Source organism: Patella vulgata, chromosome 5, assembly GCF_932274485.2.
Source record: "Patella vulgata chromosome 5, xgPatVulg1.2, whole genome shotgun sequence".
NCBI lineage: Eukaryota > Metazoa > Mollusca > Gastropoda > Patellidae > Patella > Patella vulgata.
In genome coordinates this window covers 6,625,425-6,650,919 of record NC_065883.2, presented here as the reverse complement: position 1 = coordinate 6,650,919, position 25,495 = coordinate 6,625,425, and the positions used below count along the sequence as shown (strand labels likewise).

Genomic DNA, 25,495 nt, shown 5'->3' with positions numbered 1-25,495 from the left:
GAAATTGTGTTTTTATCGGTAGACATCTGGCGTTGTGAGAAAGCTGATAATAGTAACAACCGCCATATTCTATTTTCATAGAATTAATACAAACATGTTCTTTATTGGTCATTTACATGGTAAACAGCCAATTAAAAATAAAGATACGTTTCTGATATCGTATGATGGATTTGTTTTGTCAGTTTTAATAATAGTTTCTCTTCTATTAATCAAATAACTGTCTCATTGAAGGTAAGATCGGGGGCCGAATTGCGCTGATATGTAGAATAGTAATTACAGAATAATGAAACGCAGGGTAATTAGAAATGAAATGAAATGAAATGGGTTTAACGTCCTACTGTTGACTCAATGACAGGCTTTATGACACAGCGCGCGTTGTATCATAAGGTCTGTCATTGAGTCAGCTGGCGTGGTTTCGTTTCCGCGGTTGTACGTGACAAGGAGTAGGGTCACCTGTCCAACCTCGTGCGTTTTCTACGGGTCCTCTAGTTTCCTCCCACTGCTAAAGACCTCTACGCGCAAGCGAATTATTGATACAAAATTGAACCATGTGTTAGTCCCGAAATGGCGTAGTTTGTGTCGATTGGACGTTAAACCCCATTTCTCTCTGTCCGTATATATATATATATATATATTATATCTGGACTGTGTCTATAATATATAATATTATAGGTATTTTAATATATACTAGAAGAATGCCCGGCTTCGCTCGGGGGTCATAACCCCGAAACCGGAAGTGGTAGACTAACGCCGCCTGGCCTATGTTACTCCCCGGTCCGAGCTACCCCTATACCCCAAATTTCAGACTCGGGGCAGACCTAGTGTAGCCGCCAACCCCGCAAAAACAGACAAACGAAAGTCACAAATATTAGTATATATTATAGCTACTGGGTGATAATATATAATATATATTACAGGTATCAGGTGATAATATATAATACATATACAGGTACAGGTACTATTATATGTATATATAATATATATTACAGGTACTAGGTGATAATAAATTAGGTAATGAAGGTGGTATACAGATGTGTAAGATGTTAGATATAAACGCTGGTTTACGTATATTAGATTTATCAGGTAAGGTTTATTATAGATTATGTAATTAGGTTAAGTTATATCTTATTCACTTCAATGTCTACCTATGTTAAATACAGACTCCCTCGTACTGGCGGGTGGGGGTGAACGATGTGAGGGTGGGTGTGAGTGGCGGGGATGGGGGGGGGGGTGAATGTGTGGCGTAGTGGGGTGGTGGTGTTTGCTTGAGATCATAAGGTCTGTAATTGAATAGCGTGGTTTCAATATAAATATTGGATAAATATCCATTTTTTTTTCAGGAAATGATTTTGATGATAATTGTGCTGAACATTTTGCTACAGCTATTGAGGTATAGCCGTTAACAATCGGATTAAAATACAGATCTTTTCGTTTCGTGTTTTTGTTATACTTTCCATGGCCTACACTACATGAATATCTGACCAGTTGTAGTGGGGTTCGCGTCAGGAGTCACACGAGCGGCTTTTGACCCTATGACGTCAGAATTTGATTAACCAATCAGCATTGATGTTTCCAGTGGGTTACCCACAGTACCGTGAACCTCACGGTCAAAAAAAACCTCGCCGTAACAGACCGTTTCATTGCCTAATCCCTCACATCATCCAGAACGCGGGTTATGTAACAACTCTTCCAGATCTTGGTGTAGTAAAGACAAGTAAACAAAATTTTGGACTATAAAAAAAGCGAAACGAAATAGGATCTCTGCTTTAATCAGATTGAGCCGTTAATTAATAATAATGCCTTACCCATATTTAAAATTGTGCTTGTAACATTTTAACACATATTTCACTTTAGTGCTTGTATTTTACGATTTATGGAACTTAGAAATATTCTAACAACAAATGTCTTTGTTCCCGGATCTCTAATTTATTCTTCTATTTTCAGGAATCCAAATATATAAAGAAATTAGATTTAAGTAGAAATCGGTTCGGGGAAGCTGGAGGTGAATGGCTTGGACCTGCTATTGGTAAGAACAGGTGATATTTATATTTGAACCGGTCTTTATTAGACCTGTTTAGAACAATAGGACATTAAGCCCCATTTCATTTATTTATAGAGTTCTCTATCGGGGATGCTTGATTAGCAGTCCGGAACATCTTGAATTGACAGAATTCTAATCGAGTGGCGTGGAATACAGTCCCGTCACTGTTCTGTCAGTCCCAACAACTGAGGTGGTGGGAGTAGAATCGTGACGTAATTAAATCTAATGAATATCTTTCAGCTATCATGATTGGTTGAGTTATTTTCTTATGCAGTAGGCTCATGCGATGTAGCTCGAAATCCCCCCTTTCTCTCGAATGTCCGTATTTTTTAGTTTGAGAAAGTTCAATTTCAGAAGGTTCAATTTAGCATCCCCTATAAGTTAAATATGGAAGGTAGTCTCCATTATTCCAGCAAATATACAATAATTACAAAATACCTTAAAAGATCTGCCCTTTACAATTCTACTCAAAATTGATGTATTAAAGGTTTAAGAATCGAGAGAGAGAAATGGAGTTTAGACATCTAACCTTTTTGTATTTTAGAAGTTTAGTTGTTATAGATTTTTCTTCAATTGAATCTACTAAAAACCCACTGTCTTGTGAAAAAATGTCGATAGTTTCGCTTCGTCAATCCTGATCCTTTGAAATGAAACGTTCGCAACGGCGAACACCCTATGTACTTCCGAATACAAAATGACATGAAATGGGGTTTAACGTTCTACTGTTCTGCTCCGAAGGAGCTAATGAAGACGGGCATACGCCATACAGTGTGCTATGAGGGAAATTTTGCCCGGACAGCGTCACTGCGGCCTACTCTTAGATCGAATTCCAACTGCCGGGGATCTTGTACGTGCACGCCAATGGGTACATCGGATCTCGGGTTTTTGTGCCATCCGAACGACTATACGTTGTCCCTTGCCAGGCCCTCTGTCCGATGAACTTATTAGGCCAATGCAGGGACGGAACACGCGAATTCTAGCTTAACGAACCAACGCCTTACCCGCTGAGGCACCGTGGTTACCATATCATATACAAATAAAACAACAACTAGTTGGAAATGGAAGAAAGCTGGTTAAGAATTCGCTGTCCGGCAAAATTATTCGCCTCGCGATCGCACACATGAACATAGATATAAAAATTACTGTCTGCGATATCACGCAAGTAGGAAGCGGACTTTAAGCCTCAAGGAACGAACGAATGAACGTCTCAAAATGTGTTGACAAAATATCCGACGTTTTTGTTTTGACATAATGCCCGACATTTTTGTGTTAACATAATGGCTGACGTACCGTGTTAACAAAAAGGCCAACGTACTGCGTTGACGTGACATTAAACCACATTCCATTCCCACTTAAATAGTTTTTGTACACAAAGAAAAGTAAAAGTTTGTAAGATATATATTTATTATTTTTACCAGGTGCTAACGACAGATTAGATACATTAGATTTAAGCTGGAATCACCTGCGGAAAGGTGGCGCTTGTGCTGTAGCTAAAGGCCTAAAAGAAAATGTCGGATTAAAAGTTTGTCGCTTAGCGTGGAATGGTTTCGGACCGGAAGGTGGTGTTGCTATGGCTGAAGCATTAGTTGCTAACCAATCACTGATAGAGCTAGATCTAACTGGTAACAGATTAAACCACTTCTCAGCAGAAAAAATAGCAAAATCTTTTAAAATCAACGACACGTTACGGATATTACGAGTAAGTACAAAATTTATCCCAAGAATCGTTGCTTTTATGTTTTTACCTGTTTGCTTTTATTATTCTTCAAATGTATATAACAAATTAAATCAACCTGTCCATAATCTCGTGTATTATGTATTGGACTTTAAATTTGTAATAACATCAACAACATAGAGTGTCGGCAGAGAGGCACCTCGGTCCCCGGATCCCACGTCGGGTAGGCTATTGCTCTGCTTTTATCGTTGCCAGAATCTTTGTATGGAGCCAGTGCCAATGACGTGGACAGTGTCGTGCATAAGATAACACATGCTTACTCTTTTTGAAACAACTGATGGTGCTATAGCGCTAGATAATGTCTTGTATATTTTGTATTTTCGATGGGCAATAACCTAAATAATCTGATTACAAATGGTGGTGATATAGATCTAGTTAAACATACATTATGCAAGAGCTAAATCTGCCAATTGCACCTCTTACTTATCCAGACCATAATCAACTCTCGATGTCATCGATAGCCTGTGATATTATCTGGATTAGAATCCTATCTGCTGCTTAACGCTCATTAATAATTAAATCAAAAACTGGATAATCGGGACTATGTTTTTATCGTACCGACTTTAGTAATGATGGTCGAGGCTAGACCCAAAATTCAATCGCTAAAATCTCGGTTTAGAGTGGATCAATTTGACTGAAATTTTCAGCAAATTCCCTTTACATTATCTAGTTGTTAACTGCTATAGTGAGAACTGCCAACTCTTTATCTTATCTTCCATAATGTATCTTTAATTTCCTGGGTATTTTGTATTTTAGATGGATAATAATCTGACTACAGCTGGCGGTGTTATAGCACTATAAGTTATGTCCTGGGCATTTTGTAATTATCTGGGTATTTTGTATTTTAGATGGATAATAATCTGACTACAGCTGGCGGTGTTATAGCACTATAAGTTATGTCCTGGGCATTTTGTAATTATCTGGGTATTTTGTATTTTAGATGGATAATAATCTGATTACAGCTGGTGGTGTTATAGCACTTGTTATGTCCTGGGCATTTTGTAATTATCTGGGTATTTTGTATTTTAGATGGGTAATAATCTGACTACATCTGGTGGTGTTATAGCACTAGTTATGTCCTGGGCATTTTGTAATTATCTGGGTATTTTGTATTTTAGATGGGTAATAATCTGACTACAGCTGGTGGTGTTATAGCACTAGTTATGTCCTGGGCATTTTGTAATTATCTGGGTATTATTATATTTTGTATTTTAGATGGGTAATAATCTGATTACAACTGGTGGTGCTATAGCTCTGGTTAATGCGGTTAATAATTATGAAGCTTGTGAGTTACAGTTATTAGATCTAACAGTAAGTCTTTACTTAACATAATAATCAAAGAATTAAATTCGATTTTTAGTCCAAAGATCTTGTGATACAGGGAGCGGGGCTAACAAAGACAGTGTTGTCAAGTCGTGCAGGTGGAACGAAACGCTGAGGCCTACATGCACGTAAAAGAAGCCTTGGGAGTTGGAATTACAACAAAATGGCGACGGGAATGTCACTTCCGGTCCTAATTCCCGCTGATTTCACACGTAACGATATAAACGACTTATGACATATTTCTGTCCCTCGTCCATTTGTAGCATTTTTGCCTTATTCACCTGCATCTGTTCACCTGCACCACACGTCTTTGGATCTGTAACATTTGTTGCCGTATATTTAACGCCATCTTTTATTGATACCACACGTCTTTGTGTAAAGCGTATCTAGACCTTTGGGTGTTGTAGGTGAATACTACGCCATTAGTGGAGGGGTTTGACTTCTCTCTGACATATATCACTTGGCAAACCTCGGCCAATTCCGTTACTCTACATCTAGCCTCGGCTGTATGACGGTAAGTGATATGTACCTACGCCTATACAATTGCGATGCGGCACCGGTTTACTTATTAGGAAAACTTCCGCTTTTAAAAATTGCGTCGTTCGATGCGTATGTAGAATTTTTAGTACAAAGTTGTCCCTGTTTGAAGAAAATGGGATACACCTGAAAGAAAAACAGCTTCAGACTTTGAAATATTTGTATGATAAAACATTCTTCAAAGGCGTCGTCATGGGCAACGTCGTTGGTAATCCGGGAACTTGAAAGTAGTTCCGATGGCGGACTTCGTCATACAGCCGAGGCTAGATATAGGGTACTGGAATCTGCTGAGGTTTGCCGAGTGTGACATATATTTGTGAAATGGTTGCATAGTATTCCGAACGTGTCATACCTTTTTCAGGACGTTCCAGTAGAATATGAATTTTTACGAATCGTAGAAGAGATAAAGTCCAAGAAACCTGACTTTAGAGTTATCCACGGTCCAGTGGCGCGCTCTGGCAACACGAAGAAAGATTTACACAAACGAGGAATTAATCCGTACCGGAAGAAAGAACCGGTGGTGATATTAAAGGAACATATCATGGTCAATGATATCAGATTGATTGATATATTAGCTAGATATGACCCGACCGGAAGTTATTGTATAACACCGGAAGATTTTGTTACAGCATTAGACGTAAGTTCTATCTTTGTTATAAACTAGGGGTCGCGGGATAGTCGGGCTGTTAGGTGGTCAGATCCTCTACAAGAATACCCCACCTTCCAATGCTTGGGGAGCCACGGTGGCTGAGTGAATAAGACACTGATTCGTTGGCTTGGAGGTCGCGAGTTCTTTCCCGGTGTTGGCAGAGAAAGTTCATCGGGATTTTCCGGTGTGCTATCCCTTCGTTCGGAAGAGACGAAAACCGAGGTTCCATGTACACGTTGCGTGCACATAAAAGATCCCTTGTCAGTTGGAATTCGAAATAAGAGTATGCTGTAACACTATCTTAGTGATAAAAGAAATCAGTTTCGTACATATAGGGTTTATTTACATCGTAACAGAATATTAAACAGGAACAGGAACTACACTACACCAAGAACATAAACTAAGCATCAACATGGTACATTAATGTAGTATATGTAGTATATGACCCTATTTCAACCACTCCGCCCTCCTGCCTCGGCAGCGGTTGAACTCGAATGAGCCCATTCCCAGGTCTGCCCCTCTCTTCTCCTCCCCGCTCGTCTCTCGTCTGGGTCTCTTCTCTCCTTACTACAGAAATCACAGGGTCTTACATACTTCGTATATCGAAAGCATTGTCACTAAATGTGGAAATTATTACGTCCGTGATTAAATAGTGTATATATGTAGTGGACGTGTAGTGGACAGTACATCGTAGAACAGTAACGCATGGGGATCAATGAGATTACACATGTGGGGGTTCAAATTGGTTCTCTGTATTTAAATAAATACTTGACATGTATACAATATAATCGTAATTTGATATGGAGCAAGTTATGGAGCACTTTGTCACAGCTCTCCGAGCAAAATTTCCCTCGTAGCACAGTAGTTACCTATAATAAACCTAGATTCAATATTACAGCAGTTCCCTATAATAAACCTAGATTCTATATTACAGGAGTTAGCAGTTCCCTATGATAAACCCCGATTACGTGAAGCTATACAGAAGATATCGACGGATCAATCAGGGCGGATATTGCTCGGGTAAGACTATAAACATTGATATTTCTGCTTAATAAAGTTAGTTTCCCTCTATTGAACACTCTATCTAGCACATTGTCTGTCTACTAAATTTTAATTATGAACCCATAACGAGTTCCGTAATTCAATATTTGCGTCTAACAAGACTCGGTTGTCTGGAATTGCCGCTAACTTAACAATGATATTCTCTATCGAACGGTAGGCTACTTTCATTTTGTTGTTTTTTTGTTTGCGACATGTAGTGACATTAGTCTTTTCTACTATTGTTTCGCGGGAAACACGGTGGCTTAGTAACTAGCCTTTTCTACTATTGTTTAGCGGAAATTATGCTGGCTTAGTAACTAGCCAGTATCTGATTCCATCCGGATGTCTGTGAGAGAAATGGGGTTTAACATCCACTTGACACAAACCAGGTCATTTCGGGACTAACACACGGCTTAATTTTATTTCAGTAATTCGCTTGCTCGTAGGGGTCTTTAGCAGTGGGAGGAAACCGGAGGACCCGGCGAAAACCCACGAGGTTGGACAGGCGACCCTACTCCTTGCCACGTACAACCAAGGAATCGAAACCACGCCAGTTGACCCAATGGCAGACCTTGTGATACAGCGCGCATGTGCTAACCATTTCTGCTATTGTTTAGTGGGAATCAGGTTCAATCCCGGAATTGGTCGAGAAAGTTCCTCGGGAGTTGCCCCTTTTATCAATGGTGCAGGACAGCTGTCTAGTCGTTGGGATGACGTGAAAACCCGAGGTCCCGTGTACATGTCGGCATGCACGTAAAAGTACTCTTGATAATTGGAATTCGAATTAGCGAAAACGAGGCTGTCCAGGCTAAATTCCCCAAATAGCCCAGCTAGAGCCACGTTCCTTAAGCAACGACAGCGAGTTTTACAACATCTGGGCGTTGCTAAATTGCTTTACAATTCCTACACACTAGTTATGTTATCGCCATTTACTGCACACATGTGAACAGTGGCGTCCAATCAGAGGCAGTGACACAAACTTGCTCAAATCAAATATAGCTCGATTATCATAGGTAGACATTTTAGCTGGAAAGCACTTGACTTGGTATTCGCGATGATCCACTTATCGGATAGGCTATCAAGCTGGGTGAATACCCAATCGAAATTAGTGCCGAAATAGCCAGGGTATTACGTAAAAGCCTTGATAAGATTCTATAGTGCAGAACCGTAAGACGTTAAAAATCGTTTCATTTTTATTTAAATATACTGATCTAAAGAAATGTATACGCTAGTTGACTCAATCAGGACCTTATTATTCAGTGCCCCGCCCCCCCCCCCCCCCTCGTCGACCTATAAGCCAGACGTTGTTATATTTGATGACCGAGTGTTAAGATATGTGTTGATACTCTCTTTGTTTAAATTAAACCATACACCATGCTGGTTTATGTCTGATAGTCAATTGAATTGGTTTAAACAAAGCTCTGGTTTGTTATTTTTAGTGTGACTGCTGGATAGTTTGAATGGCATTTATTGATTGCAGCATATTTTAAAAGCAACATGCAAAACTCAAATCAAGATAACTAACACACACACACACATTTTGTCTTTTAAATAAAAATGTTGTAGAATTTGACAGAAATCAGAATATTTATATCGATAAGAAAGTTGAAATTTAATCTGAACAAAATCTGTTTTATTTCTGTAGAGGATATATACATACTTCAACGATAGATTGGATTGAAAACATTCTTCTTTCAAATTTGTTATGGAAAAAAAATCTGTTTTATTTTAAGATTTTTTTCTGTTAGTAGTCGATATGTTATGAAATGAAATGGGGTTTAACGTCCTACTGTTATGCTCAGACTGGGCTAATGAAGACGGGCATACGCCGTACAGTGTGCTATTAGGGCAATTTTGTCCAGACAGTGCCACTACAGCCTACTCTTATATCGAATTTCAACTGCCAAGTGGTCTTTTACGTGCACGCCGATGTGTATACGGGACCTCGGTTTTTCTTCCCATCCGAACGAAGAGACAGCTACCCCTGTAAGACCCTCTGTCCTGCACCACTGACAAGGAAAAGCCACTCCTGAAAAATCCCGATGAACTCGATATGTTTTGTAAAATATTAAAGGTAGCATGTTTATAAATAAAATGGTATTTAATGTTTAATTTTACTGCACCAACCAGGCTAATTAAGACGCCATGGAATGGGCTATATAAGGGTAATTTTGCCAAGACAGTGGTGCTACAGCCTGTTCTTTTTTCGACTTCCGACTGACAATATTATACACAGGACCTCGAATTATCGTCTTATCCGAACTACTAGACATGTGGCTAGTGAGAAAGCCCCATGCTCACCGTTCTTTTTGTCGTCAAATATCCTAGCAATACGGAGGCGATTATCGGTGTGCGCTAGGCTTTAGGGATACGTTACGCTACTTTCTTTGCAACGATGTGAAATGTCTTTAGTTTAATCAACTAGATTTCACAAGAGGTTATCAACCATATCAAAATAAATGTTTATATGCTTGATATAACGACTTGTTGAAACTTTCCAATTACTAACTGTCATTCCTTATGGTCCTTTGCGGTGGGTCAGGTCCATAGATAATAATATAGAGGAGATATTGTTAAACATACATTATGCAAGAGCTAAATCTGCCTATTGCTGGTATTTCTTTAGGCCTAAAATGTTATATTATTAATTAGACATTAATTAACCTATCCAGACCATAATCAACTCTAGATGTCAACGCTAGCCTGCGATATGTACTAGATTTGAATCAGATGTGCTGCTCAACGCTCATTATGATTAAATCAACAAGTGGATAATCGAGACTATGTTTTTTTTATCGTACCGGCTTTAGTAATGATGATCGAGGCTAGGCCAAAATTTCAATCGCTACATACTCGGTTTAGGGTGGATCAATGTGACTGAAATTTTCAGCAAATCCCCTTTACAGTATCTAGTTTTTAACTATTATAGTGAGAACTGTCAGCTTTTTATCAAATCTCCCATAATGTATCTTTTAATTATGCATAGCTGTATTTAAACATACTTTATATATAGTTAGTAACAACAATCGGCTTCACTCTACTCAATCGTTACACTTGTAAATGTATCTCAGCTGATATCTACTAACTGATACTACACGTGACGTGGGTAATATTGCCTATTATAAAGGGAGACGATCATAATTAGATATTGTGCTAGTACTTTTAGGAATACCTAATTATCCCGAAACTTTATAGTCGATTAGACATTTTTAAATAGCTATTTATTACTTTTTTGATTTACGCACTGAATTCCAATGCAATGGTATCTTTCTATTTAATTAAAAAAACAAAAAACAAATGAACTTCAAATGGAATTCGAAATAAGGGTATAGTAGCCCCTTGTCAGTGGTGCAGGACGGAGGGCCTGACAAGAAAGCTGTCTAGTCGTTCGGATGGAACGAAAAACCGATGTCCCATGTATACACTGACGTGCACGTAAAAGATCCCTTGACTGTTTGAATTCGATATAAGAGTAGGTCATGGTGCCGCTGCCAGGGCAATATTTCCCTCATTGCACAATTTTATGGCTTAAGCCCATCTTCAATAGCCCAGTCGGTACAGAAAAGTAGGACGTTAAACTCCATTCCATTTCATTTATTTTTTCAATGTTATATGTATTTTTCAGGGATGCGCTACAGAATAAAGACCTGGAACAACTAAAGCGTGTGGTAACATTCACTGAGAGTGAAACGGAAACGTGACGCCATTTAATTCGACTTATATTATATGTATATATTGTTAATGGTTATCAATGAGGGTAATTCATCGATAAATTGTTTCTATAATTTGATTTTTTCATTCATTTAAATAATCTACATTCATAAGATAATGTCTGCGAACATCTGCCGACATTAAAACAAACTAAAAATACATTTTTTCTAATCGACCTGCTCAACTTAATGTACGTAATCAGAATCAGATATAAATAACAGGTCTTTATATACATTTGTAATGGCCAATTATATGATTGCAGTTTATTGCAGCTTGTCAGAACAATAGATTTATACATGCATCATTTTTGCATTCGATATTGGGAATGGAGCGGGGGTTGATTTTCATTTCCATTGTTACGCCTACTCTTCTTAGACATTTCACTGCCAGGGGATCTTGGACGTACACAACTGATCTATGCCCTAACCAGCCATGTAGACACCACCATAGACAAATGAGAACCGATCTTGGAAAATTCGGAAATCAACTGCAGAGTAGTGAAGTTGTATACAAAGATTAAAAACCGAGATAACCAATTGCTATGTAAGAGCTAAATCTGCTGATTTGCAGGTCTTTCTTGCAAAATGTCCCACATAGCACACTACGTGATGTGTCCTCGTGTTCATTAGACTTCATTTCCTTTCATTTCAAGTTTTTAGCTATGTGAACAAATTTATCACTAAGAACAAAAACGAGTTGAAATTTTTAGAAAAAATACATTTATAGATTATTTCCGACTTTTCATTTCTTTATGTGAACGAGTCTGAGTAAAATACAAATCTATATATTCCGTTTCGCTTTTATACTTTCAATGGCCTACATTACATGAAGATCTGATCGGTTGTAGTGGGAGGTCGCGTCACAGGTCATACGAACGGATTTTGACCTATGACGTCAGACATTGATTAATCAACCAGCGTTAACGTTGCTAGTGGTTTACCCGTGCATCGCACGCCAAGAACCCGCAGTAACAGATCGTTTCTTTGGCTAATCACTCATATTAACCAGAACGAGGCTTATATAACAACTCTTCCAGATCATAGTGTAGTAAATGAAATGAAATGGAATGGGGTTCATCCTACTGTTCTGCTCTTATACTGGGCTAATGAAGACAGGCATACGCCATACAGTGTGCTATGAGGGAAATTTTGCCCGGGCAGCGGCACTATCGCCTACTCTTATATCGAATTCCAACTGCCAAGGGATCTTTTACGTGCAATCCAATGTATACACGGGGCCTCGGTTTTTCGTCTCATCCGAAGGACTAGACAGCTGTCCTTGTCAGGCCCTCCGTTCTGCATCACTGACAAGGAGAAACCACGTCGGAAAACCTAGTGTAGTAAAGACAAGTAAAACGAATTTTTGAACTATAGAAAACGAAACGAAATATGATCTGTGTTTTAATCAGACCTTTCCATCTGTATTTAGACAAACCTATTATTCTAGTATTAAAATCTACATCATCATGCAACCGTTAAATAACATGTGTTACATATCTTATAGACAAACAAAATCAATCCCAATCACTTTCACAAATATAAAAACTTTTTTCTCTCTGATTTTTTTTATATAAAATATAATTTGAAAACACGGTAACTTTAGATGATTGGCTTGCTGTTGTTTTCGCGTTTCTCATGGCGGAATATAAATTGTAAACAAGACGAAATGTTAAAAGTCAAAAACAAACAACTCATAATATAAAGATAGATTAGTTTTCTTCAATTCATTTAGATTCAAGTCCCGATACGCCATTTGCATTTTCGATAAAATATCAAATTTCTCAGGGCTTAATATTCACCAAATATGGACTCAGATTGATTATTTGACACTTAAAGAAACATTATGGGAGATTAGATAAAGAGCTGGCAGTGCTCACTATAATAGTTGAAAATTACATAATGTAAAGTGAATTTGCTGAAAATTTCTGTCAAATTGATCCACTTTCAACCGAGAATTTAGTGATTGAATTTTCGACCTAGCCTCGATCATCATTACTTAAGTTGGTACGATAAAAAGCATAGTCTCGATTATCCATTTTATGATTAAATCATGAATTAAAGTTGAGCTTCAAATCGGATCCTAATCAAGTAAATATAGCAGGCTAGCGATGACATCAAGGGTTGATTATGGTCTTGATAAGTTAATTAATGTCTAATTAATAACTTAGATAGCATTTCAGGCCTAAAGAAAGACCTGCAATAGACAGATTTAGCTCTTGCATAATGTATGTTTAATATGATTGATGCAATGACGTCATTATTAATGTGACGTCATAATGTATGTTTAATGAAGAGAAAAAAACAAAATCAAAATTTTAACGCTAGTTAATCTCTATGCTTGGTTTCAATCGGATTAAAAACGCGTCAACCAATTTGATTCACGGCATAAAAGGATGTCAACGGCTTGTTACATAGGGATCAGCATGGATCGATAAATTCTTCAATTCTTCATAATTATCTGTGTATAAACGGAACAGAACTGTGCTAATTTTGGACTAATATCACTTTTAGAGATGAAACTTTCTTAATATATATTGCAGTTTACTGGGAATTCCATAGTGTCGGGATGGTAGTCCGTATGGTTAGCAAGTCCGCGCTGTATCATAAGGTCTGTCATTGAGTCAACTGGCGTGGTTTCGATTCCCCAGTTGTGCGTGCAAGGAGTAGGGTCGCCTGATCAACCGTGTGGGTTTTCTCCGGGTCCTCCGGTTTGCTCCCACTTCTAAAGGCCCCTATCCGCAAGAGAATTATTGAAATAAAATTGAACCATGTATTAGTCCCGAAATGACCTAGTTTGTGTCGAGTGAACGTTAAACTCCCCTCTCTCTCTCTCTCTCTCTCTCTCTCTCTCCAATAGTGCCGACAATTACAGCATTTAAATAGTTAAACCCCGTTTTAATTTAGTTCAAAATAAGGTATCGATTGGGTTAGTCTTATGTCATATTTCGATTCGTGATCGGAAGAACCCGAAAGATATCGATTAGGTTGCTAATTATATTTTCATTTTGATCGTACAGTTGCAAACAATGCCGGTTGGAACTGTATGTGTTGATGGATTTAGTTATCGTTTGCTTCCCTCGGGGTGATATCGCAGACAATCGGTTGAATCCGATTACTTATATTTATATATAGATGTAAAATTGTCATCGAAGACAGGTTGTCGTCCCACAAAACAAGTCCAAGTATGAAATACAGTGAGATCGATAATATTAGATTTGACCCAAATAAAAACAGTCTAGAAATGATTTTATTAATCTTTTAGATGCATGTAGTAACTGGATACAGTAATAAATCATAACACATGGAAAACAGCCATTAATATAGCTACGCTAGTAACTGGATATAGTAATACACTATAGCACATGGAAAACATAACACATAAAAACAGATACTGATATGTTTAGTAACCGGATAGGGTAATAAACTATGGCACATGTTCAGTTTCAAATTTAAACACATAATTATGGAAAACAGCTTGTGGCATATTTACAAATAAGCTATAACACATAATTATGGAAAACAGCTATTGATATATTTAGAAATAAACTATACCACATACTTTCATAACACAGAAAACAACTACTGAATACTCATTTAGTAATAAGCTATAATACATACTTACTGAAAATAGCCAATAATATATTTAGTATAATATGCAACATACGCATGGACAACGATCTACTAACATATTTAGTAATAAACTGTAACGCATACTTATGGAAAACAGCTTGAAATGTATTTAGTAACTGAATAGAAATGAAACGAGGGTTAACGTCCTACTGAAACTGGATAGAGTAATAAAGCATAACATATACTTATGGAAAACAGCTATTAATATATTTAGTATTAAACTTTAACAAGTATTTATGGAAAACATATACTAATATAAATTTAGTAAAAAACTATAACAACTACTAATGTTATGATAATAATAGTAATAAACTATAATAATACTTATAGAAAACAGCTGCTAATATTATAATAATAATAGTAATAAACTGTAATAATACTTATAGAAAACAGCTACTAATGTTATAATAATAATAGTAATAAACTATAATAATACTTATAGAAAACAGCTACTAATGTTATAATAATAATAGTAATAAACTGTAATAATACTTATAGAAAACAGCTACTAATGTTATAATAATAATAGTAATAAACTGTAATAATACTTATGGAAAACAGCTACTGGTATATTTAGTAATAAGCTATAGCATATACTATGTAAAACAGCTATAAATGCTTTAGTATAGTAAACTATAACACATACTTGTGAAAAACTGATACTAATAAACTATAACACATACCTAATATTTATACTAATAAACTATAACACGTTCTAGAAAACAGCTTCTAATATTCTCTAAACGATATCAAGCTACCCGAATCGTCGTCCAAATCCATTATTAGTTGTCTTCCATAAGTTTCTTAGAAATGTTCTACTAATATATTTAGTATAATAAACTATAATACGTACTTACAGAAAACAGCTACTGATATATTATAGTAGTAATAAACTATGATACATTGTTATGTATCATCGCTACTAATATATTTAGTAATAATAGTAATAAACTATAATACATTCTTATAGAAAACAGCTACTAATGTTATAATAATAATAGTAATAAACTGTAATAATACTTATGGAAAACAGCTACTGGTATATTTTGTAATAAACTATGAAACAGACGTATGGAAAACAGCTTCTAATATATTTAGGAAGTGTTACGAAACGTTATCAAGCTACCAGAAATGTCGACCAAATCTATTAATAGTTGTTTTCCATAAATTTCTTAGACATACATCTTTCAAATATTCAAGAACTGGTTCAGATACTACTACAGGGGGTTGAGGGTGGAGGTCATAGTTTACAGACAGTTAATTAAGTAGAAACAGTAAAGATAAATAAATTGTGAACGAAATGAACAAACCGGCTTGTCCTATGACTTTTACATAGCAATGAATCGCGATGCCCTAAAGCGTAATATTTGGTGGAATGTTCTTTATTTTAAAGTGAGAAGAAGTAGGGTCGCCTGTCCAACATCGTGTGGGTTTTCTCCGGGTCCTCTGGTTTCCCCCCACTGCTAAAGACCCCTAAGAACAATAGAATTTTTTTATATAAAATTGAACCATATGTTGGTCCCAAAAGGACCTAGTTTGTGTCCACTTAGCGTTACCCCACCCCTCCCTCACACACACACACACACACACACACACAGCTCCTTGTCGTGGCAATATCACGTGTAGCCGCAGTAGCTGGTGTTTTAACATCTGCTGCCACAGTTATGATATCGTTGATAAGAACCAGGCAAAGTAGAAACTCGTTACTGTTTATGGCAAGCGAGAGAGCGAAATGGGGTTTAACGTCCACTCAACACAAACTAGGTCATTTCGGGACTATAATATGAATTATGATTCAATTTTATTTTAATAGTGGTCTTTAACAGTGGGAGGAAACCGAAGGACCCAAACAAAACCCACGAGGTTGAACAGGCAACCCGAATCCTTGTCAAGTACAACCACGGATCGAATCCACGTCAGTTGATTCAAAAACATATTTTATGATACAACGCGCACGCGCTAACCATTCGGCCATTCAAACCCACTTATAAAGCAGGAGAAGTAGAAACTTGCTACTTTTTATGACAATATGATTTGGCGGTCCATGTCCATGGATTGGTTTAGTGGGAGTTTCATCCCCTTTGTGGAAAAAAGAGAACGAGCGTTTTATGGATTAGAAACATAGTATGACGTCGTCTCAGCCGTCTTGGAAATCAGCCATCTTGCCAAGGTTCACGTCAACCGTACCTTCATTGATGGAACCTTGGGTTTTTCTTTAAGGGCGTCGTCCACTAGAAGAAGAAAATCAAAAATAACAACAATCTGATTCAAACACAGATCCTATTTCGTTTCGTTTATATAGTTCAAAATTTCGTTTTACTTGTCTTTACTACACCCGGATCTGGAAGAGTTGTTATCATTGACGTGTTCTGGATGATGTGAGGGAATAGCTAATGAAACGGTCTGTTACGGCGAGCCTTAGGCGTGTGTTGCACGAACTGTGGGTAATCCACTACTAACATCAATGCTGATTGATTAATTAAATGTCTGACATCATAGGGTCAAAAGCTGCTCAGATGACCTCTGACGCGACCTATCGCTACAACTGGTCAGATCTCCTTGTAGTGTAGGCCATCGAAAGTATAAAAAAAACGAAACGAAATATAGATCTGTATTTTAATCAGATTGAAATAACAACAATGGTCTTATCGCTAACCCCAGATATCACATGGTTACACGCTGAGTTTAAATAAGCCTATTCCACGCAAAGGTACACCGACGGCCCCGAGCCATATTGCCAAAGTTCACGTCAACCGTACCTTCATTGGCGGAGTCTTAGGTTCTTGTTAAAGAGCGTCATTCACATGGTTAGAAACTGAGTTTAAATAAGCCTATTCCACACAAAGATACACCGACGCCCCCTTGGTACTCCTGAACGAACTGTGTAATTATGAATCCATTTATTCCTAAAAATAAAAATCTTTTTCATTACGTTTCCCTGTTATATGAAATAAAATAAAAAATGTGCCTTTGAAAGTTCCCAGACAGTCCTATAATTAAGGGTAATATATTGACAATATAACCATATCGATCTATCTATATAAATAGTTTCTTTTCTGATACTTTTTTCCTTTAGAGTTTGTGTTGTCTTGTATCGCATTTTCACAACTGTCTGCTTCTCTCAGCTAGAATGCCCCCTAGTTCCACGGTGATAGAGCGGTGTAAACCGTGCTCTTTATATCATAAGGTCTGTCATTGAGTCAATTGAAATAAAATTAAAACGATATTTTAGTCCCGAAATGACCTAGTTTGTGCCGAGTGGACGTTTACCCCCTCTCTCTCTCTCTCTCTCTCTCTCTCTCTCTCTCTCTCTGTCTCTCTCATCCATAGGCTTCGACATTGAAAACACGAATTATTTGTCAATTTAAATCAACATTGATTTGAGATCTTACCGGAAATAGATGGGCTTCTGATACCCAATATTTAAGACAAAATAAACATTTTACCATTGGCACACGAATCGTGTACCATAATGCGTTTCGGCGCCATTTGTAACAAAGGACTTGTAAAACAAGGCTAGACATATTCCACAAGTCATGTCAAACGGTGATGACATATTCTTATTTGGAGAGCATGCGCAATAAATACTATCGGTGTAGACAAGAATAACCAGACGCTAGATATTGCCATTCGATTGGCGTATTTCGTCGAACATAACCGCTTAGAATTTACAGTAAAAACAGAAACGATTGACTGTAAATCAGTTTACATACATTTATATTACATTATTATATGCGTTGAGACCCATTTGTGTAGACCCATTTGTGTCAATTTCTAAGTGCTAAATATTAGCGATTTATCTCCTTTTACACACTTAGGTTAATATCAAAATTAACCAATTCTTGTCTACTTACACCATTCAGGTCATCTCTATTTACCAAAAACAAGAGAACAACGCTATTCATATACATAAATAACAATTAATACCATCATGTTTGTATCCAAATTACCCTATTTCTTACACAAAACAAACAATTAACCTACGGTATATTGATTATATAGCAATAATATAAAATGCTCCAATTAACATCTGAACATTAATTCTATACACTAACACAAACATTTACATCGCATTCATCAAAATAAGTTAATGGATGGTGAACATCGGATAGGCGGCAGGAAATGTATTAACGTCGTCGTCGATATATGCAGTCAGTTAGTTAGTTGTGTATCGGCGTCTTACCATTAAACATGTGATGTTAATACTCGCTGTGGTCTAAACGATTTCTAGCACCGGCATCTCTTCTATTAGGACTACGAGTCTGTTATTAACATTCGACAAGATCCAATCAAATGGATTTGGATTAAAAAGTATTGAATTATTAAGCCATATTGTTTTCATACGGAGGTAAGTTTTCGGTTTTTTTTGCTATATCTATGTTTTTAATACTGACTGTAGTCTAAGCGATTTTTAGCACTAGCCTTAGTTCTATTAAGATTACTATTAACATCGACGTACGGTTAAATGGATTAACATAACTGAATTGCTGAATATGGAGGTAAGTTTTCTTGGTTTTATTTGTTAATATCTAAATGTTATATCAATGCCCGCTGTGGTCTAAGCGATTTCTAGTACTTGTCTTTCATCTATTAGAACTAGTATGGTATTAAAGCTCATCTAAACACCATCAAATGGATTAATATTATTGAATTAATCACAACTCACACGAAGTTTATTTTTCTATTTAGTTAAGTTTCATACTGTATCATTGTGATGATTACAACCACACAGATTAATATTAGCGAATTATCAACAAATATGAGTTTTGTTTCAGTTTATCCTCTTTATACCCACTTGAGAGAGAGAGAGAAATGAGGTTTAACATCCACTCAACACAAACTAGGTCATTTCGGGACTAACATATGGTTTAATTTTATTTCAATAATTCGCTTGCGCGTAGGGGTCTTTAGCAGTGGGAGGTAACCGGAGGACCCGGAGAAAACCCACGAGGTTGGACAGGCGACCCTACTCCTTGTTACGTACAACCGGGGATTCGAAACCACGCCAGTCGACTCAATGACAGACTTTATGATACAGCGCGCGCACGCTAACCATTCAGCCATCCAACCCCCCTTTATACCCACCTGAAGTAAATACTATCTGTGATCTAAGTTATTTCCAGCAAAGGACTAGTTTAATATCCTATCATTCTGCGAAATATACAATCAAGACATTGCAATTATCTAAATATCAATAAACAGAGCTCCAGCTTGTAAACGGCGGTACGATTTATTTAGTTTTTTTTGGAGAGAGAGAGAGAGAGAGAGAGAGAGAGAGAGATGGGTTTAGCGTCCACTCGGGTTCTGTTGTTTGCAAGGCCTGTTTTATACAATTTAAAGTTTTACTCGTGGTTGTAGGTTACAAAGAGTCTTATTGACGATAACCAGTTGATGTCCATTCAAATTGATTATAAAACGGACGGCAGGAGCTATAGTGTAGTGGAATACTTGTATTTCAAGAAACGTTCCCATCACCATCAAGGCATGTGAGTGTGTTTGCGCGTGAGTTATGATTAAAGATGAATAGTGGCACCTTTGGGGGATTTTGCTGATCAGCCAATTAAAAGAATTCGATTTATTGAGATTTGGGGGATTTTGCTGATCAGTCAATTAAAAGAACTCGATTTATTGAGATTTGGGAGACTTTTCTGTTCAGTAAATTAAAAGAACTCGATTTATTGAGATTTGGGGGATTTTGCTGATCTGTATTACTGAGATTTTAATATACAATTTTATCATGTATCATTTCATACAAATCTATTCCCTGAGATTCTGTACGAGTCGTAAGTATTGACTAGTCCAGGGTTGTTGATAGTCCTATTTGGGTTTAGGGTCGCCTGTCCAACCTCCTGGGTTTTCCCCTATTCTTATTTCGACTGTAATGGGACATTTGACCGTATTACAGATCAGAAAACGGGCATTTAGTTTTCCTGTTGGACGTTTCCGTTTCTTGTAACATTAGAGATGTATACGAGGCAGGGTGTGCGTGTGCTGATTTTGAAATTTAGAGTCGTGGGAACTATGAATTTGTAAAATGAGTTACCATACCAATCCGATCGCTACATTCTATTAATTCTGTTAATGTGGGATGTTGGTGTACGCCCGAGTTGACCAATTTGTTAGAATTTCAATGACGGTTATTTAATAACATATTTTATTACTAGGTTGTAAAAGGAGTGGACCAAGTTCAAAAAAATTTACAAAAACACCCTTTCCTTAATAAGTCCATGAAATTATTCAAGATAACAAACTTTTCAAGATATTCAAATAAAACAGAAAGCAGAAAAAGTGCTGATGTTTTAAGATTATAAAACTCGTACATATTAGGATCTTGGAATCAGTTTGAAATCCCATTTCTAATTTGACAACGCGAAGCATCCACTTACATCGAGGCCAAGAGGTTATGTAGCCTAGTTGTTGTTGCTTTGATTTAAACATCTAAAATTACTGTTTAGAAAATACATTTCAGTTCATATTTTTGATGAATTTAAATAATGACTTAGTTTGTTTCGAGTGGACGTTCAACTCTCTCTCTCTCTCTCTCTCTCTCTCTCTCTCTCTCTCTCTCTCTAATTCCATCTGCCAGGAATTTTCAGGCCCACGTTAACGTGTTATAATGGGTGACTCCGAACTAACCTATATGATTATAGATCTGTATTCAACACATTATTTTCACCTGAATCAAAGATGTTATCCCTATTTTCTTACAAAACAAGAATCCCAATGTGTCCAAATCCAATAGCTACTGAAAAGTCATCTCGACTCACGCCGGGATTCTAAACTTGGACATTTCCCCTGAAATAACTTATAAGATCATAGATCTGTATTTAACACATGTCTTCGCTATTTAATTAAAAAACAAGAAGCCCACATTGTCCAATAATTCCTGATCTGCGCATATCTCTGCAAATTCCTCGATATATCAGACTTCATATAGTTTTCCATGTATAACAACCTGGTCTGTTGGGTGATATAAGTTGTAGATCGATTCCAATAAGGGTAACAAACAGCAATGCGATTAGAAATCAATGGTTAAGGGCGGGGTATATCAAAGAGAATCGGGTTTCTGGTTTTACTTATACATTCCCATCATTGAATAAGATAAACGTTTAATGTACACTCTGTAAAAATACAACTAGCAAATTTAACAATTGTATGTGTTGAAAACATGATGCAGTCTACACCTTATAAAGGAGTGGTTGGGAATGAGGAGAATTTTGCCCAGACAGTGGTATGTCTACCGGGTTTAGCGTCCCACTTTCCCGAACAAAATGGGCTAATAAAGATGGGCATACTGTTTGCTGTGTGCTACGTGGGAAGATTTACCCGGAAAGCCGCGCTACTTCTTCTCTTATTTCGAATTCCGACACTCAACGGTTCTTTTATGTGCATACCAACGAAAAAAATCGCCCCATATAGCTCACTGTATGACGTAAGTTCGTCTTTATTAAAGATACATTATGGGAGATTTTTATAGGGAGTTAGCCATTCTTGCTATAACAGTTCAAAAATAGATGATGAAAGAAGAATATATTGAAAATTTCAGTCAAATGACTTTATTCCGAACATAGTTATCCCCAGTGTAATTTTTGACTAGAAATGGGATTGAATTCCATCTTCACCGATTCTTAGTATGGCCGATCGTTTGATTGACAGGCGTTAACTCCACCTACATAATCTCTGCTTTCTTTTGTCTGCTGTCAACATATCCGAATTTGTGTTTTACCTTTTTGGATTTTTATAACAATTCGACAAAATGAGTGAGAGGGTAAATTTTCATTCTTACTTGTATTTTGGGCATGCATTAAATCAATTGAATATAGGACATAATATTATAATACAATTATGATAAATCTATAGGTATACACCAAGGGCGTCGTGCCTATTGGGGAAATAAAAATATTTTTATTGATATTATTAAGACAGAAGACCTGTCCGTCTGTATTAGTCATCACACGGTCTCCAGGAATTGTATAATTTGTCATTATCTGTGTTTAGTTTATTGCACTTTAAATAGTTTAGATGTCATTTGTTAAGGCATCGCTCAACAGCGGCCTCGCTTCGTACACTCTATCATTTAGCCTCGATCCGGGAGTATGACGTCAACGTTAGGGTTAATCTCCGTTCACGACGCCATTTAAAATTAAATCAGTCAACGAAATCCCGTTTATATCCAAGCTGAATCCAAGCCATCCGTGGGTCTACAGAGTTGAGTTTGTGCTTGTTGTGTAAATAAAGATCTAATTTATAATTTCTATGATATCTGAAGCCTAAATAAAGACTTGCAATAAACAGATTTAGCTCTTGCATAATGTATGTTTAACGTAGACGTTTTCCGCCATTTCATATCATTTCAAATTATATAAATAATAATTTTTGAATTGAGTTAAAACAGCCTACGAAATAACCTTGAATTTATGTTGAAATTGGCACAGTGTGTAATTTCACTTAATACTCCTTTTTGTTTTCTTTTTTTTTTGTTGGGGTGCGGGGGCCACGGTGGCTAACTGGGTAAGAGGCTGACTCGCTAGCCTGGAGGTCGGGTGTTCGATTCCTGCATTGGTCCATAAAGTTCATCCAGATTTTCTGGTGTGGTTCCCCCTTGGTATGCACGTAAGAGATCCCTTGACAGTTTGAATTCGATACAAGAGTAGGCCGTAGTGCCGTGTCCGGGCAAAATGTACCTCATAGCACACTGTATGGCCTATGCCCGTCTTCATTAGCCCAGTTCGGAGCAGAACAGTAGGACGTTAAACCCCATTTCATTTCATTTCCCCATTTTTTTTTAAGAAAATCAAAATGGATCCGTCTATATTTCTTTTAAAGTTCACGACTTGTTTCTAAACCGTTAAACATATCAACGTGGGGAATCGTGACAAGGAAATCAGATTCTCGTTGACCTTTTTCACAAATAAATTTAATAAAACACCACGAAGCTATAACACATAATTGGATTCTACACTGATACTTGATCGAGGTTTTTTTTATCTTCAAGATTCTGGAATATTTCGATACTTCGCGTTTTTTGCTCAATTATAGACACGATTATATAGATTATTCGTCTATCGATAAAGCTGATATAAGCAAGTGTAGAAAAATAATATAATACGTATACGTAATACGTATCTGCCATCTTCGCTTTAACTACGTACATCTTATCACGAAATTTTAACTAAGACAAAATCCAAATTTTATTGATTGATTGGATTATATTAGATTGATTTTAGTGCTAAGCCAATCCAATTTCAAGTATAATCTACTAAATTTAGTTAAAATTTTGAGACACAGAGGCCAGATATTATCAAACTGGCAGTCGTTGCTTCAGGAACAAGCGTATCTGCATAAAACTTGGATTGTTGGAAAAATACAAAGTTAACGTAGAGCCTGTAAAAATATGAGCACTTTAATAACATGTCATGTATATCTATTACATATTGTCTTATATATTTCCTTTATCACCTGTCTCCAGTATTCTTTGTTTTACACTTTAAATTGATCTTATGAATTGCAATTAAAATCTACGGGTTCTAGCGTTTTAGTTACCATGGTATATTGCTTGTATAGACGATAGATTTATAGGATTAATGTCTTAGGTGATATATATATAGACGCAAATATACAAACACAAAACGGTCATTAGGAGATCAACTTCAGGTACCCGGCACTTTACTGCACTTGGATCTGGAAGAGTTGTTATTTAACTCGTGTTCTGAATGGTGTCAGTGATAAGCCAATGAAACGGTCTGTTACGGCGAGATTTAGGCGTGTTTTGCACGGAACTGTGGGTAATCCACTAGTAACATCAATGCTGATTTGTTAATCAAATGTCTGACGTCATAGGGTCATAAGTTGGTCTTTTGACCCCTGACGTGACCTATCGCTATAACTTGTCAGATCTTCATGTAGTGTAGGCCATCGAAAGTATAAAAAAAAAACGAAACGAAATATATAGATCTGTATTTTAATCAAATTGGGTACCCGGTCAATTCCTAATTTCTCATATCCATATTGGAGCTTATTTACCATTAAGCGGTTATTCCAACTATAATAAACATCATATGGATTTTCCGACATGTGTTCGACCCTTATTGTCATTGGTGTAGGACCGAGGGGCCCCGACAAGGAACAGTGTCTATTTGTTCGGGTGGAACGGAAAACCGAGATCGCGTCCTTGACAGTTGGAATTCGATATAAGAGTAGACCGTAGTGCCGCTGTCCGGGAAAAATTTCCCTCATAGCACACTGTATGGCGTATGTCCTTCTTCATTAGCCCAGTCGGGGCACAACGTTAAACCCCATGTCATTTCATTCGCACTTCATGGAAAAGACTAATATCAGATTCGATTGTACGTGTAATATTTATCCTATGGAATATATGTATCCATGCGTTACAAACTGTGTTTAAATTATAGTTGAATAGCTGATATCATCTTTACATAGCATTTTTAGTTTAAACATACATTATGCAAGAGCTAAATTTGCCTATTGCAGGTCTTTTTTTGGGCCTGAAATATTATATAAACTATTAATTAGACATTAATTAACAGGATTTTCACTGGATTCGAAACCGATTTGCTGGTCAACGGTCATTCATGATTTAATCCAAAAATGGATAATCGAGACTATGTTTTTTCATAGTACCGACTTTAGTATCTATGTTCAGAGTGAAGCAATTTGACTGGATTTTTCGGCATATTCCATTTACATCATCTAGTTTTTAAAAGAGAATAAATAAACTTTGGTACTTTTTATAATATTATGGATTGCTTCAAAAATCAAAATGTTAGAGTTGTTCGAAAGGTCTGCCGAGCCATCTAGATTAATAGTTT

At 36.9% G+C, this 25,495-nt stretch overlaps 2 protein-coding genes across 4 annotated transcripts in view; both read left to right on the top strand.

Annotated features, from left to right (window-relative positions):
- Positions 1-11,116, top strand: part of LOC126822115 (leucine-rich repeat-containing protein 74B) — a 29,386-nt gene extending 18,270 nt beyond the window's left edge. For both annotated transcript variants that reach the window (XM_050550872.2, XM_050550871.2), the window contains exons 5-12: positions 990-1,083; positions 1,341-1,390; positions 1,945-2,026; positions 3,460-3,740; positions 4,992-5,087; positions 5,998-6,273; positions 7,220-7,305; positions 10,952-11,116. In XM_050550872.2, the coding sequence (XP_050406829.1) occupies positions 990-1,083; positions 1,341-1,390; positions 1,945-2,026; positions 3,460-3,740; positions 4,992-5,087; positions 5,998-6,273; positions 7,220-7,305; positions 10,952-11,027 (1,041 nt within the window). In that variant the 3' untranslated portion in view covers positions 11,028-11,116. The remainder of the gene's footprint in view (positions 1-989; positions 1,084-1,340; positions 1,391-1,944; positions 2,027-3,459; positions 3,741-4,991; positions 5,088-5,997; positions 6,274-7,219; positions 7,306-10,951) is intronic.
- Positions 11,117-18,758: 7,642 nt separating this feature from the next.
- Positions 18,759-25,495, top strand: part of LOC126822116 (FMRFamide-activated amiloride-sensitive sodium channel) — a 51,629-nt gene continuing 44,892 nt past the window's right edge. For both annotated transcript variants that reach the window (XM_050550874.1, XM_050550873.1), the window contains exon 1: positions 18,759-19,014. The gene's annotated coding sequence lies outside the window, so the exon portion shown is untranslated. The remainder of the gene's footprint in view (positions 19,015-25,495) is intronic.